General features: G+C 39.4%; 1 protein-coding gene across 1 annotated transcript in view; it reads left to right on the forward strand.

The window, feature by feature from the left end:
- Window positions 1–17225, forward strand: part of PTN (pleiotrophin) — a 35308-nt gene extending 18083 nt beyond the window's left edge. The window contains 2 exon segments of the mRNA XM_064155538.1: window positions 412–573; window positions 16572–17225. Of these exon segments, the coding sequence (XP_064011608.1) occupies window positions 412–573; window positions 16572–16624 (215 nt within the window). The 3' untranslated portion in view covers window positions 16625–17225.
- The last annotated feature ends 263 nt before the right edge of the window (window positions 17226–17488 follow it).

The raw sequence follows: 17488 nt of genomic DNA on the forward strand, positions 1-17488 counted from the left end.
TCAGTGCTGCAGTTTGAGACTTGATAAGTTCATAGTTGCACACACATTCTTGAAGCTATTCAAATCTTACTTAGCAACCTTTAGCATCACAGAAATGGAGGACCATCCACATGATTATTTTCCATTGTTGATATTTTTATTAGTATTATTTGTGTATCTTCCTAGCTGAATGTATTTGCCTTTATATGACAATATCCATCCAAAAAGCAAGAGGATTACATTCTGAAATAATTGATGGGAGAGGCAGCAATCATCACTACAAATCATCTTTGTAATTTTCCTGGGATTCTTTCTGTCAGTTTTGTGATCTGTTTGTCTACAAGCACTGTCTATCTGTGATATCCTATTAGATTTTCTTTTCCCGCAGTCAGTCATTCTCTTTTAAAATTGCCTTTTATCTGCTTGTTGCAGCGGAATGCAAATACCAGTTCCAGGCCTGGGGAGAATGTGACTTGAATACAGCCTTGAAGACTCGAACTGGGAACCTAAAGAGAGCCCTCCATAATGCTGACTGCCAGAAAACTGTCACAATCTCAAAGCCCTGTGGGAAGCTTACCAAACCTAAACCTCAAGGTAAACTCTGTTTACTGAAAGCCGCACACTGGTTCTTTTAAATCACTGGATTTGTGATGTCTCACACACTTCAATAGGAACTCAGTACCACAGAGGGTTGTACTTTCACATAATAACAGAACTGTCTATGTTGGAAAAGACTTCTAAGATCATTGAGTGCAGCCACTAACCCAGCACTGTCAAGTCCTGCCACTAAACCACGCAGCACCACATCTACATGTGTTTTAAATATGTCCTGAGGTGATGATTCAACCAGTTTCCTGGGCAGCCTATTCCAGGCTTGACAACTGTGGAACTTCAAGTTTGTTATAATCTCAGGTAGTTGTAGACAGTGATAAAAGATGTCCTCTGAGCCTTTTAATGGCCTTTCCTAAATTCTGTACTACTGCTTCTGTCTCTCATGAGTCAGACAATATTCCTGAGTTATATAGTCAAAGCAATCTGACACACAAGAGGTAAACTGAAGCTTAGAGCTTCTAATTTAACCTTAGACCACCTGTACCAAGAGTGTTCTGATGTAACTAAACTTCCAAAGTACAGATGTTTTCATAACTCGCCTGTTGATAGAAAAACAGTTACAGCATGTAAGTATGTTTTGACACATTTCTGTACTTTGGTCTGGTAGTTGGAATAATGACTAACGGAAAAAGGAGTGATTTCCTACTGGACAGATGCCTGTTGAAATATACGGATCTTCTGCACCCCTGGGGTTGTATTTATTCAAAGATAGCAGGGAAGGAGACTGCAGAATCTGTATGTCTCATTTAAATGCAACTGGACAGGTGTAATTCCTAGTATACAGGAAGACATGTAAGCTGCATTTGTATTCCAGGTGTCCCTTAGACAAACTTATTTTTGTTCTAATCATTAAAGCCTTGTAACGTACACTTTCTGTTGGAGTAGCAGGTGTTACGTGAGTAGGCTGATTTATAGTGGGAGCTAAAGCTGTGAGATCTTGTTTGAGATACAGAAGTGATGTGTTTTAAGTGAATTATACAAGCTATGCCTACCCTGGCACTTGTTTGCTTAAAACCAGCTAGGTAAGTTTAACAAATTCCAGGCTCTGAATAGTTATATAATTATAAAATAAATGTGATTAGGAGTGATGTGCAACTGGGACAAGCAATTTTTCAAATTGAGGGGGGGTGGTGCCCCATTGATCATGAGGAGTACCTGCAGGTGCCCATGCTCTACTTGTGCAGCCAGAGGCACATCTGATGAAGTTGCAGATGCTTTCTCGTGGTGCATGCATCCATCTGTTTTGCAGTCAGTACAGCTGTAAACTGGTCTTCCTCACACACCATCCATCGATTTACCAGATAACTACTGAGCCTAGAATTTACATAGAAGATTGGCAAGCTGTGAAGCAGAAAGGATACAAGAAGGCTTTTCAGAGACCAACTGACTTGTTGAGTTGGCAGTAATAAACGATCTCTTTGGGATGGATGTGACTGAGTGGGAAGGCGGGAAGGCTAAGAGCTGGTGTGATTTTATTGTTTTTAAAGTTTGGAGGAAGGACTTTGTTGTTGGGTTTTTGGGGTAAGTTTCTATGCCTAGGTGGCATTTGGGAGTATATTGAATGAAGCTTCCTACTGTACTGCCAGAAGGCCACTGGTGGCTGAGCCACTAGTAACCCTCTGTCTTGTTCTGCTCCCATTGAGTCGTATATTCTGTCAATGACTGTCAGTAGAGGTGAGAGTGAGACACAGCAGAGTATTGATGTAGCATTATTTTGTGAGAGCATTGCTGTTGGATGGTACAGGAGTTGTTTCATTTTGCAGTCTTCAAGGAAGAGTATGTGAAATTGCTGGAATTGGAAATAACTGATTCTGGTTATCACAGAATGGTAGCGGTTAGAAGCGGACCTGGGAGATCATCTAGTCTAATCCCCCTGCTCAAAGGCAGGTTTGCCTAGATCAGGCTGTACAGAAACACATGCACGTGAATTTTGAGAGTCTCCAGAAAAGGAGAATCCACAACCTCTCTGGGCAGCCTGTTCCAGTGCTCCATCACCCTCAAATTAAAGAAGCTTTTCATTATGTTTAGGTAGAAACTTCTGTATGTCTAGTTATGGAGTAAGTTATAACCAAAACTGAAAACTTGGATTGGGACTGACTACAGTAAATGTAGTTTTGTGGGTTTGATATAATTAGAAAACCTGGATTTGATTTGAAGAAATAGTTACAGAGAAATGGGTACAATGTAGGTTTGTGATCATAACTGTGGGCAGAAATTCTGATCTCCTGATTTGCATTACAAATCTCATGGCATCTCCTGCATGCCACCTGCTCTTTCATCTGCTGTTGGCATTAATTGGAGCAGCACACATGGAAGTCACACTTGCAGCTGCCTGTCGCAGCCTGCCCTGAGCCTTGAGCTAAAGATAGAAAATCTATATTGCAGCTCTGTGGGTATAACTATGTGGGAGCTACGCTGGACAGTGTGTTAGCAGGAGCAGGAGGAGCTAGAGTAAGAAATTAGGTCAAGTAGATTAGTACTGTGTGAAATGTTGTGCCCTACTGAACTTTATTTCTAGACTAAAAAAATCTGATTGTGGACATGGTAGCTAGACTCATAGTATTTGTTTTCTTCCTGAGGTGAAGGAAATTCCAGGTTGGAGGTAAGTCCTTACCCACATCTAGAAAAAAACAAAAACAAACAACCTCAATCTATAATTAGAATAGGTCCCAATTTAATTCTTTGAGGATGAGAAGGTTATTGTGTGGGCACTTCTACGATAAAATGACTACATAGTGGACAAGGGAAAAGCTATGGGATGTCATCTTTGTTGGACTTTAGAAAGCCATTGATATGGTCACCCACAACTTCCTTATTTCAAAATTGAAGAGAGATGGATTTGATGAGTGGGCTGTTTGGTGGATAGTGAATTGGTTGGCTAGCCACATGTAGAAGGTAATGCTCAATGGCTCAATGTCCAGCTGGAGAGTCTCTCATGTGTCTGTACTGGGACCAATCCTGTTTATTGTCTTCATCATTTACATAGACAGTGGGATTAAGTGTGTCCTCAGGCAAGTATTCAGGTGACACCACACAGAGTGGTGCAGTTGACATGCAGAGGGGACAGGACCTTGGACAAACTTGTGAGGTTGTGTCCATGTGAACTTTATTAAGTTCAACAAGGCCTGTGCAAGGTCTGCATAGGGTGTCAGGGGCAATTCTCAGTATTAACACAGACTGGGGGATGGATATGATTAAGGAGCAGCCTTGCAGAGAAGGACATGTGGATACTGAGGATAAAAACTCTGGGCATGAGCCGAGAACGTGTGCTTGAAGACCAGAAGGCCAACTGTATCCTGGGCTGCAGCAAAAGAAGCATGAGAAGCAGGTACATAGAAGGGATTCTGCTGTTCTACTCCATTCCAGTGAATGCTCACCTGGAGTACTGTGCCAGTTATGGAGCCCTCAGCACAAAAAAGGACATGGACCCTGTTGGAGCAAGTCCAAAGGGAGGGAAAGTGGTTAGAGAGCTGAGCCTCTAACCCTGTGAAGAAAGGCTGAAAGTTTTTTCATCCTTGGACTGAAATGAATCTCTTTGGATGTCTCTTCCAACTGTTGTAATCGTGATTCTGTGAGAAGAGGAGGCTCCAGGGATATATTCTTACATTATTACAAGCCTTTCAGTACTTAAAAGGGGCCTGGAAGAAAGATGGAGACAGTCTTTTTGGTAGGTCTCTGTTGCAAAAGGACAAAGGGCAATGATTTTAGACTAAAGGAGGCCGTGTTTAGATACACAAAGAATTTTTGTACGATGAGACTGGTGACACATTAGAACATGTTAGCCAGAGACATGGTGACATTCAAGGGTCTGGTTGGATGGGACTCTGAGCAACCTGTTCAAGGTAAAGAAGTCTCTGCTTACTGAAAGGAGGTTGGGCTAGATGACCTTAAAGGTCCCTTTCAACCCAAAGCATTCAGCGAATCTGTGATTCCCTTGCATTGGACTATGTGTACTTCTCTGTTTTCACCCATAGTTTCACATCAGTGGCTTAAGACTAAAAGACAAGAAGGCTATCACACATTATTTGAAAGGAGCAGGTTTTCTTTTCTGAGGCACGGTGTTGTCCAAGATTCATATTGGCACTGAGTGCAGTAGGTTCCTACTGTGATTGCCTGTAATAGGCAGGGCAGTGGCCAGGAGCCCGGCAGAAGAATAGGAAGTGGGTGGCTTATAATGATTACAGGAATCTGTTCTACAGCTAATCACTACTTTCTGATTGGTGTGTGCTTCGAGAGCTGCATCGCTGAATACATTTCTGACAGCAATAGGCTGAGAGTTCCAAAGCAAATGTGAGCTCACTTGACAATAATGCAATAACTAATACTAGTATATTCAGAAAAAAGATTGTTTTCAAGATCTTCCTTACTAACTCCTTTCCTATGCTCTAAATTGTTCCTTCTCTTAGGGTTATATTTGTAAACTCTTTGTTATGTCACTTTTCCTTTTGATTTCATATGTAAATAGAACGACTAAAACCCTCTACTTAGCTTCTCCATGCAGTTGTAGCTTTATACTTTTTTCTGTAACTTTCTGTCACTTGCCATCTTTTCAAGCTACACCCCATGACTGAAATATTTCATTGTATGGTACAGATTTTCCATGATAAGAATTCTTTCTCCTATACTTACTTACATTCCTTCTATTGCTGCAAATAATTTTGAGCTTAAGAGACTGGGCTGTTACACAGCACATCAAGCACATCCAGCCATAGATTTCTGTTGAAAATACTGTAGTACTTCTTGACTGTTCATTACATCCACTAAATAACATATATTTTCCATTTGAATACTGCTTGCATGTAGGGGCAGATTTCTTTATCGGAAGACCTTCACATTTCTCCATAACTCATATTTAAAAAATGTAGTTAGTTAAGAACCCAAGAAGGTGTGTGAGTAAGCAGATAATTTCATTTAGGCTTGCCCACTGAAGTGTTCTGTATCAGATTTTACCTGACACATTTCATTAATGTGGTTTGGTGTGTGAAGTTCACCTCAACCTCCTTTTTCTTGAGAAAAAATGCTAATAAATTGATGTTACCTATAAGTGCCAATCACCTGTTGCTGATACATCTTAACAGCTCATGAATATGCAACAACTTTGCTAGTAGGATGAATCGTATGTCTCCTGTTCTACAGAGTTGGATCTATGCTTAACAGAAAGGAAAATTATACCTGCAGAGAAATCTCAAGGGTTATCATTTCACTGCTAAAATATATTTTGGTTTCCCAGAAATTTCTATGAGCTGTGGCAAAACTTTCTGCTAAATTAAACATGGAGGTGCTCATTAACCTTGGAAATCAATGCCTGCCTCATAAACTTATAGATTTGTTTTATCGTTAGTCAGCATTCATGGAAAAGCCTTAAAATCTCTTTAAAGAACTTGTATTTTGGAAACAAACAAAAAATAATTAAGCATTGTATTTTTTTTTTCATTATTAGCAACTCCTCTGTCTCAATTTTTTTTATTTCTAAGTATGGATTGTATTCTGCAACACTTGGATCTTTTGTAGCTCACTGCTTGCAGAAGAATTTTCAAACAGACTTCACTGTATATTGAATTTAAGGGAGAAAAGAGATGGTGAATCAGGATTATGAATTGTATCTGGATTTCTGACAGTCTCTTTTGTCTATAGCTTTGTGAGGTGTTCTTGGTCCTGGGCTGCTGTGCTGAAGTGTAGTTAACACAAGATGAAAGCTGTTGTTCATTCTTGGATATTGTGCATTTGGACAGAGAGATTGTCAGAAATGTGACAGCGATATCCCAGACACCATAACTTGTGTATTTAGTACACAAATGAGGTCATGAGAAAGCCTGTCACAAAGGCTGAAAAGGATGAAAGGATTATTTTTTGTCACCAAAATCCCAGTAAAGGCAGTCACCTCTCCTCTAGCACAAACATTGCATATTCTAATCAGTGTCTGCGAGGCTGGGGATGTTCAAGGTCTCCCTAAACTATCTTGACAGATGTGAAAGACTCAGGCACTTCTGTCGAGTGGCTGCTCTAATGGCCAACTTGCACTGAAGAGCAGAAAACACTTCTGACATGCTCCATCTGGCCTGCTTCAGCAGCCACCCAAACGTGATTGATGGTTATTCGAGTTCCAGCCAGCCAACAAGTAAAAGAAATGAGGTATTGTCAGGTTCAGGAAACATTTTGCTTTAACTGCCGAGAGAGGAGGACTTTGTTTTTATCGAGATGGCTTGCTCAAAAGGCTTTATACTCTTTTTCACTGTTTCCATTGCTCTGATTCTTTTTCTACTCTCTCCCCACAACTCATGTACTTTTAGTTATTATTTTTCTGATTAAGATAAAATTAAATAGAATAAGCAACTTGTCCACTCTTTCTGTGATGTACGCTTCCTTTTTTGAATTATACTGCTTTCTGGAAATTTTTCATTTAGATTATTTATTTATTTTTAATAATCTCCCTTCCCAACCTTTTATCAATTTACAGTATGTCCTGATCTGTGACTTAGAGCTGGCTCAGCTCAGTCCTTGCCACAGACAGAAGCAATTCCAGCTGAGCTTGACAAACCTTAACAGTGCTCACACCCCCTGTTCTCTTTAATAGTTGAAGTGGCATCCAAAGATTGCATCCTCCAATAGGTAGTGATTGAAGTGTTTCTCATATGAAAGAAGACCTACATGAGTTGCTAGTGGCTACAATCTCTTTCATGTGATACAGCTCAGGTGTAAGCATTTGAGAGTCTAGCAAGTTGTCAGTGCAATTCAACACTGCAGTGGAGAAAGACTATGCTCTGTGTATTTTCAATAATTTCCTGTTGTTTGGAGAGCTTTATTTATGACTTAAGTGCAATATAAGCAATTTCCACAACATTATTTCTTTTGTTACCAATCTTTACAGGTAGAAGTTGGCTAATTCTTCTGTCACTTCTTGGAGCTGAGGAAGTACAAGTTAAAGAAAAGTAATAATTGGAATTCCCAAAAGGCTACATGATTTCCAGCTTTTGCACAGTACCAGTGCAGGTCCAGGCACTCAGCTGTTTACCAGTAGCTGCTGCTCTGTTTCTTCTTAGTCTGCCAATCACAATGTGAAGTTTACTTAGGATTGTCTGTCTGAACCTGCAGTCTGTAGGGTCTTTGGTTTTGACATTAGTAATCCAAGTGGACTTAAGACAGTATTTGATACTGACTTACCTTGTGTCTTCATGGTGTCAAAAAATGAAGATGGACTTCTGTTAAACAGCAGGTATATCCATGTCCTTACTTTGGTGCCAGGAGCAGAAAATAACCTGTGTTTTTAAGACTACAAATGGCATTCCTTGACTTCTACTTTGTAAAGATGGTGGTCTTGCTCACAGTGCGCTGCCATGCAGACTGACTCTGTGTGGTGGGAACACTTTACTCTTGGCTATTGCAAGTAACTGACAGTGATGTCTGAATAAATTCCTTACCCTGATGGACTTCTATTCATTGCTCAGATAAACTGAGTGGTGCACTGACATAAAGGGACCACCTGTAGCCCAGCTGGTTTTGCATGATGGTTACTCTACCTTTTATGGGATGCTCTCCCTTAACCTTACCTTGTGCGACAACAAAATGTCTGCTTTTACAGAGCAGCTGGAGGGGACACAGAGGCAGAGGAATTTCTTGTTAGGACTATGATTTTCTTTTGTTTGAAAGATGTGGTGTCTCCTATGTTAGCATGGCTTTCATACTGCCCCTCCCTCTGTAGGTTTCAGAATTCCCTGACTTTAATGTAACTCATTAGTTGTGCAGGCATGCAGCTAGCGTAATAATTAGTATTACAGGAGGCAGAATAATAGGATCTGCTCAAACTAATTAGATACAAAAATGAGGGATTTTCTCATATTAGGAAACAGCTGTAACATTAAAAAAAAAAAAAAAGAAAGGCAAAATTGGGAGGAAAGGCAAAATTAGGAGTTTTTTCTCTTGCTCCAAAGAGTAAGGCAGATTTATTGAAGAATGGTCTCTGACACTGATCAAGAGCTTGCAGTGAAGTGCAGTGATCTGAGTTCCACAGGATAGACACTGGCAGTGGATGCCCGGTGGGAACAAGTGTAGCTTGCTGTTATTGTTGCTATCTTTCATGATTATTTGTATCGCATGAGTGCCCGGAGGCCCCAGCTGAAAAAGAGTGCCATTGTACTAAGCACTGCATAACACGACTGTGAGAGGCAGTTTTGCCATGAATAATGTATGCCTTACGGAGCTGAGAAATGTGAAACCAAGAGAAGAAACAGTGGTCCGGAGGGGTGAGCCTGGGTACTAAAAGACTGCTTGTCTTTCCTCGTGCCCATTGCTAGTTGAGGTCAAATCTTGTTATTTCAAGACGAAATAAAGCTCACTGGAAACTCCAGACTCTAAGAAATACATCTGTGATTTGGTTCCTTCTGTAACATGGGGAAAAAGGATTTTTCTCAATTTAAGTAGGAACAAGAGGAAGTCATATAAGAAAAGTAAAACACAATGGTTGTTACAGTGTGGACCAGCCTCAAGCTGCCAGTGCAGTCCATAACTAGCAATATTTGAATGTCTTATAATGTATTTTTTCTGCTTCTATTTCCTTATGTGCCTTGGAAGCTTTGCACTGTAGTCTCCCATGAGACTACTTGTGTACAGTTGAAAAATTATGCTGTTTGGATAAATAATTAGAATACATTGTCAGATCATAACTTAATATCAATCTATTTGACATAATCCTGGCTTCAGTAAGCAGGACATGCTTGTAGGAGAGGGAGAAAGAAAGATTAGGAGGTTTAGTGGGAAACCTAGCCTTTCGTGTTTTCTTAGCCCTAGTTATTTTTGTTCTGGGTTACCCCGAAAGATGAAAAGCTTGGTGTGAGGAATGTTCCTATTTAAGCTTTTTGTGCAAACTGGGATTTTCTTTTAGAGTTTAATACAGACCCTTTTTGAGTGAAAGTTTAAATAATGTTATTGTGTGTGCCAATTATGTTAGGTGCTCATTTTCTCACTATCCTGGTGTTCAAGAACAGTCCAACCTCCTTGGCATTAGTTAGTTGCCCTTGAGCTGTGAAAATGCCTGCAGCTGTGGGATTTGCTGTGATAAAGGATACACCAGTCAGCAAATGTTTACACTTGTTACTGCTCCCAGCAGTGAAAACAAGAGAGAAAGTTCTGTGTCTTCCTTTCTGTCCCTTCCTTTTCTACTTCTCTACTTCCTTTCTTTTTCATGCTTTCTGCCCTCCCCTCAAACCTTCCCTTTATACCTCTGTCTCATTTTCCATGTCAGCAGCTCCTATCTTTTCCTTCTATCTGTGCTTGCTGCAGCTGTTTTGCAGGCAGCTTTTCAAAGTGTGGAGCACTGATGCAGCCAAGCCCCCTCTCCTGTGCCCTGAGGATAGATCCCATCTGGGGCAGATGCACAGAAAGCACAACTGAGAAATTCTGTGTTGGTTATAGAAAATTTAACTAAATAAAATAGGGTCTCTGTGCAGAGTATATCACAAACACTTTGTGCTAAATAACTATTTACATATACATATATATACACACACACATTTATTTATTTATATAATATAGATCTGTGTGACATAAGGCTGCCTCCACGTGTGATCTTTTTTAATGTATAGCAATGTGCCCTAATCAGAATAGATTACAAACACTTTTTGCTCATAACAAGTCTCCTGCAGACATGTGAATGCAAAGAGTAAACACTGAATGTATCAGTCTGTGCCTGCACCTGTCTTGCTGGCATTAAGAGAGATCTTTGTGTACAGCATAGACAGAGGGCTGAAGAGCCGGCTGAGACTGGGTCCCCTCTTGTGCTAAGCACAGAACCAGAGGCAGATGAGAAGAAGCAGTAAAGAGAAGAGCAAAGTGATTTGTTTCTGGAAATCACTTTCTGGTTAGCTAGGCCCCTTCAGCAGTCTCCAGTTGCAAAACAGACATCTTTCTCTTGAAAAGTTTATCCACTGCAGTCTTCTCAGTACATACTCTTAAGGCACTTAAAATTTTAGATTCATGTGTTGTAGATGTAAAGAAAATGAGGTGAAACTCTCCTGATCTTTGTCTTTGAGCAATTAGACATTCTAAATCAGCCCCAAACAGACTAAGCAAGTGTCTTTGTGATCTTTCTGGGCTTATGCCTAGGCAATTTTGAAACTTTTTCTCTCAAATATCTGAATTAAGAAAATCACCAAGATTAAACCTTTCTGATTAAAATCCTTGTTTCCAAGACATTACCTCTGTCGGGGAGGCAGGGAATTAATGTGGCTGAGTCAGGAATTATAAAAATAGAATTATTTTATTTTCCAGAAACCCTGCCCCCAGACTATATACAAAACTAGTTTAGGTTTATTTACAGATTCTAATTCCATCAGGAATTTCTTCAAAAGGATGTTATAGACAAATTTAGAGATTTAGGAAGGCAGTCCAGAAGGCAGCCAGGAAGTTGTCTGCTAATATGGTCCAAGAGTAGCCAGTCCTGGTGCTGCTGGCAGCTCCCTTAAAGGACCCCAGGGCTTGCCTAGCCTGCATGTTTGCTCAGAATGGTTCAAAAGTGAGAAGAAATGCCCCAAAGCAGGGACGATGTAAAACTGAAAGCCGTGCGGAAAGGCAGGAGTCATCCAAAGCAGAGATGGTCCAGAACAGGAATTCTGTCATGGCAGGAACCTGTCCTGTTGAGAACTCTGTCCCAGGTGGGAATTCTTTCAAGGCATAAATCTTCCAGGCAGGCACCATTTGTCTTCTCTCTTGCTCTATTTATCCTTGTCTAGACAAAATGTCCGTTTACCATATTATATTGGCACAAAAACCCAGCCAACCACCAGCCCAACTCTAATGGATCAGCACACGGGCAGAAAAGCACCTTTGCTATTTCCCCTTCAAGCCTACAGGGCAGAGGGAAGAAAGCAGTTTTTGTGCCACCTTCTCCCCATTCAAACCTGTGGGACTGGGGGGAGAAGAAAGGAATTTGGAGTACCTTCGGAACAACCTCTTATAAAAGCTTTCCATAATACTCAATTAGTTTAAGAGTAAGGGTTTTAAAGGAATGTTTGTAACATCTTACATCTCTATGTCAGGTTCAAGCAACGGCTTCTAGCTGTCTAAGGTTGTTTCAGAGTGTGTGCTTAATTTTAGAATAAATTGCATTACATTTCCCCTACATTTATTTCTTGCAATTCCAGTAGAAAGAAAGAGACTAAACTTTTCCTGTGTGTGGCTCTTTGGCCTGTTCTTTGTCAGGTATATTAGGATTAGTTACTGGCAGAAATCTGTTACCCTCTCAATATTGCACATTGCAGTCTACCCTCCTGATTTATGCAATCCAACTCCGCCCTTTAGGTTTGAATTGAGACCATCTTGTGTTCAAACTTTGAACAAATCCAGGTTTATCCAAAATGGAAATTCAGAAAAGTGAGAAGCAGAAGAAAACCTGCTGGAAAGGAGTGACTGGAGAATGGAGAAACTGAGAAACACAGTCAACTACGAAAGTCATTGAACAGCACAGAGCTGAAGTGTTGGGATGTAATCAATGGCAATATTTTAAGTAAAAGTCACATCAGAGTCATTGATTTTTTGGAGACTTGCCTTTGTCACATCCCACTCAAGCCAAGGGGGAGGAGGAAAAAATGGAGTGAGTCATATTTGATAATTAATTGGTTTGAATTAAGGAGACTTACAATCATAGCCCCTTATGAAAAGAGATTAATTGTTAGATGCCTGACTAAAATTATATGTGTATACACATGATATGCCTAAGAGAAAGGAAAATGAAGAGAAGGAAAATGTGCAAAGCTCCAGATCATCTCTCAGGTTTCCAGGAATATTTTTCCTTTTCTGTTCCTTGAGTCTAAAGTGGTGGGAGTGCACCTGCCAGAGGGTTCAAATAGTTTTTATTCTTTGCCAAAAGGGGTGTTGCTTCGTGGCTTCATGATCTGTGCCCCAACTGGCATGGGAGATCTAGAATGTGGTGCCTACCAATGTTTGCACATGCTTGTGGGAAAGGGCAGCATTAACCTTTGCCACTAGTTCAGTTTGGAGACCCTGTATTTTACTACCCTTTGCATACTGTGCAGCACACTTTCTTATCTTAACATAGGAAAATTTGGCAAGGAGGCAGGGCCGTCCATCCTCTGATGCATTCTAAACCCTGCAGAGTTGGTGTATTTTGTTTCTTGTTTTAACCACAAAGCACATACTTGTCCTTGTAGTTAGAAGGCTACTGCCTCACACAGTGTTTGAGACATCAGCTCATTCACATCACAGTCACATCAACTTTCTACTGGTGTCTAGCTAGTAGACCTTTGCTTTTCCTTCTATTCAGTAGAACTGTATTGTACAGAGAGACCTTTCAGAAAAATTAATTTTGGAACAAAATTGCTGTTGTAATGTAGTTTTTCCTTCTTAAACCACCTGGAATAGCTGAATGCTGTGTATAGTGCAGGAAAACAGGAGGAAAAGGGATTAGACAGCTGTGAGAGGTTCAATTTCTCTAAAAGCATAAGAAATACCATGCTTAAATGATATTTCACAAATCAAGGTATTTGTGTCTACACTCATGGAAATCAAAGATAGTGAACTTTCTATTTTTCTAGATCAGTGAACCTCTGTAGATTTTTTTCCCTTTTTCATCAAGGGAACATGGCTTGATCTAAGTTAGCTCTGCTCCCTTTCATATGATATGGGATTTCACCCCCAAAATTCAGAAATTCCCTGCACCCCATGGCACCCAGATGCTTTGGAAAATTTGTCCCCATGAATTGTAGAGAGTCCTTTAGAAAACCTGCCTTCTTCTATGCTTACTGGGACTGTATGCTAGTTCCTGGGGAAACTGCTTCCTAAACACCTGGTGTTGAAATTTGCTTACTCCAACCTTTAATCAGCACAGCTTTTACTATTCTGAATGATATACATTGCTTTTGGGGAAACCACTTGACTTTTATATACATGAGTTCTGCAGTGCTGTGAAGTGAGTTGTTAACTTCTTTTCAATAAATGAAAATAAATACCTGCAAATCTTGGTATACAAAGCTTAGCTTCCATTAAAATGTGATTACCTCTCTATTGTGCTTTATAGATTAAGAGTGGCTTGAAATGATATGTGGCTCCAGTTTGACATAATTACTTTGCTTTATTGCTTGCATAGTAAGAATGAAGTCCCAGAATAAAGAAGACTAAAGAAGGCCACTGCCAGTTCAAATTGCACAGAGAAAAGTTTGCCTTTGAAATTAATTTGTTTACTTGGTCAAATTCTCACTGGAACTTTTGTTACTAGTCATCATGGACCCATAGAAATGAGATAGACCCCAGTGTGGCTGTTTGAGTTGACATGATAGCATGTCATAAAAACAGAAATAGGTAAACAGAGATAAGAACAATAAAAACCTGAATGACACAGATACAAAGAGTCGGTCTGAGCATCAAGAAGTTATGAACAAAGTACATCTTTAAATGACTTAATGCTTTGGTAGCTATGGTCATTCTGTGTTTTGTAGTCTGACCACAGTCAAAACAGGTGGAGGTTAGCTGTGAACAGACTTATGCATCAGTGTGTGAATGGCAACGTTTTAAGGGGTGGGTGTTGGTGTCTGTAGTAGGGTTTTTTAAAGAGCCCGAGGACTGGGAAATATTTGAGCAATTAATTTTTTTCCTTTGTTGTATTTTCCTCTTGTCACAACTCCTGAGATGCATGTAATTTCATGGAGCGAATGTGTTACTTATCTGAAAGATTAAGCGGTGCTGCTGTGAGTACCTTTAATGTGGCAGGAATTATGTCCCACACATGAGGGTCCAAGTATGCTGAAATACGAAGCAGAATCAGTGGTTTTTGTAAGTACATGAGTTTGGCAGTTTGCCAGATCATCATGGGACAGACAACAGAAAGGAACTGAGCTCTTACAAACAGGAGCAAATACTGACTCAAAAGGACCAAGTGCAAACAAATAAATTAGTGATTTGTCTAATATCTCAAGTCAAGTGAGGGTGATGCAATGACATGACTAGATCAAAGCTTTCTCCTGATGGTGACTTCGCCATTGTTCTGGATTCTCATAACTCTTTCTGCTTATGTTTGGTGTCTAAATATTTTTTTTACAGATTCAAGTGCTGATCTGATTGATAAAACATCACTGTTTCTTTCAGTGAAAGCAGTGTTGGAGGAAGACAGATAGTAAGAGAGAGAGCACAATCAGTATAGAATTTAGGATTGGTGATATACAGAGGGAAAATTTGAGGAAGTGGAGGATGTGGGTAACAGGAGCTCAGAGGGGAGGCAGAAAATTTGTAGGGCAAAAAGGCTTTAGCTGAGAAAAATTTAATATTCACTTAATTAAAAAAAAAAAAACATTTTGGAATGAAAGAGTTGTAAAATAGTGCTATATTCTGTGAAAGGTTCCCAGCCGCAAATATGCATATACACACACACATGCACAGATACAATCACAGGTGGTGGTGGGAGGTGTGTATAAAGTGTGATTTTTACATTTTCAACTGCAAACAAATTTAAATTATTATTCCTTTAAATGTTAAACAATATTTTTAAGTTAATGAGATTTTATGGCAGATTATGTGACTAAAGATGAAATAGATATTTTATTTTGCTTTGATTAAAGGACTACTGGAATGTTTTTATCTTGTCAAAAAAAGTGAAGGAAATATGAGGCTTTGAAAAGCAAAGAGGAAAAGCAATAATCAGAGCAATATGATAACCTAATTGTGACTTCTGTTAAAGGTGCCCTGTCCTTGTTGATAGCTAAAAGATCACAGTGTAGTTTTCTTGACTTTAATGCTATTATGTTAGTTGTACCAGAGATGATGGTTGCTTGACTCTTCATGTTGGGCAAAGTAGTCAGAGAGAAAATAATCATATTCACAAAGAACAGTACTACCTTAAGGACCCAGTGTTTGTCTTCTCATTCTTGATTATATTCACTATTTAACCTCAAGACATTTTTCTTGGTTTATTTGACTTTCAGGTTTTTTGGTTTTTTTTTTTCTTTTTTTTTTCCCGTAGGAGATATTTTTTGAGAAGTAATAAAAAAAGGCAGCATTCAAAGAGGAGAAGTGAGATCTGGGATTAGGCAAACATGGTTCTACTTGTTTGCAGTTTCGGTTTCAGGAAAGATGCTTCAGAGAAACTCAGTTTCCGTCACTTGTGCTGTGTCTTGAGGTGGTGTCCATGAGGATTTATTCACTTTCCCAGTAAGAGCTGTTATTTCCCATTTTACAGGGTGATGTGATACGAAATCCCCTTAATTCATACTCTTTTTTAGGGCCCTGTGAGAATTGCCTCTTGACTGCAGAACACCTCATCACCCTATAGCACAGTAAAAGTTACTGCAGATGGCAATGTAACTTGCAAACTTTCACTTGTAACTTCATGTCGTTACCTTATTTGCCAAAGACTAATAAGAGAAGCAGATGCTTCCTAGTCCCTTTCCTGTCCTATCTACCAGCAGGCTCGATAGACCCTGCTTGAATGACTCTAGGCCAAACTTCATCTGCCTCTCAAGTGTGTTTTTAGGTGTTTGTCCCAAACAAAGTGGGGAAGGTTTGGCAATGGAGAAGCTGGAGAAACAAGAGAGCTTTCTCACCACATTCTGGAGTTGCTTTCATATTCAGAGAAAGCCAAAGACTTACAATGAGACAGAAAGGAAGCCATGGAGGGATATGTGTGTGGGTAGTGTGTGCAAAGCTTTCTTCCAACTTTTCACTGAGCCATGACCCGGTTTCTCCAGGAGCTGCCTGCTGTTGCTGCTTTCTTATTTTTAAAGCAAGTTCCTGGGACAATGCTTTGCATACCAAACAGGATCAGCTGCTCAGATAGGAAGTGTTCTGAACTGCACGTGCACCATTCTTTCCATGTTCTTTTATTTGTGTGTGTGTTTTGGTTTTTGCTTTGTTTCTTGGTTTTGGTTTGCTTTTTCTAATGTGCATAGACAAACCAAAGGAAAAATTCAGGGACATTATATGAAGTGTATTGCAGTGTCTACTAGATGCTAATTTTTTCATGGTTATTTTTGTCTTGGCAGAATCCAAGAAGAAGAAAAAGGAAGGCAAGAAACAAGAGAAAATGCTGGATTAATGGAACCAACTTGGGCAATATGAGAAAGAGGCATCAGCAAACTGACCAGTTAACAGTTTCATTTATATCTAGGCATTGTATCTTAAATTTATTTATAGCTTAATGGTATCATAGAATGAAACAAACACAGACTTTTTTTTTTTAATTACTTTAGTATTTTTAATGTATAACCCTAACAACCATTTTTAGAGGCCTATAATAAAGGGCTCCAAACTCATTTAGAAAATTATGTCTATTGTATATCAAACAATATAGACATTTCAAATGTATTTTTTTCCCAAGTCTTGCCATAGGTCTCAATCTGATAATTACACCATGCAAGCAGAATCTGAATCTCTGTGGCGCTCCACTGAGGCCAGTGGTGCTCTGTGTGAATACAGTCTGTCTGGATGCAATTATATTTAAGACTGGGATCTTGTATCTAAAAAACCCAGACTTGTCTCTTAAGTTCTTATTACATCTGAATAACTGTATGAATTTAATTTGTCTAAGGAAAGGATGGGGGCATGTTATTAAGTATTTACATGCATAGAATTTCTTTGGATGAGTGGTGAATCCAAAATGCCACCATCATCAGGTAAAAAATAGTGGCACATCTATCCTTTGCATATTTAGATGTTGACAGTAAAAATCCTGAAACTTTCAATAGTTGAAGAATAGAAAAGTCCTAATTTTTCACTTTTTTTCTAGCATGATTTTCCAAGTGGAATAACAACAACTGTTTCAATTTTAAAGCATATCAGTGCTGGTGGATGTAATGTCCTGTGTTTTTACATATAGAAGTTGAAAAAACCCTATTTTTTATTTGTGTTTGTTTTGGTTTTGTTTTTTTCTTGTCAGAAGGGAGAATATCCTTTTCACAAA

This window comes from Pogoniulus pusillus, chromosome 15, assembly GCF_015220805.1.
Source record: "Pogoniulus pusillus isolate bPogPus1 chromosome 15, bPogPus1.pri, whole genome shotgun sequence".
In the NCBI taxonomy this organism is placed as follows: domain Eukaryota; kingdom Metazoa; phylum Chordata; class Aves; order Piciformes; family Lybiidae; genus Pogoniulus; species Pogoniulus pusillus.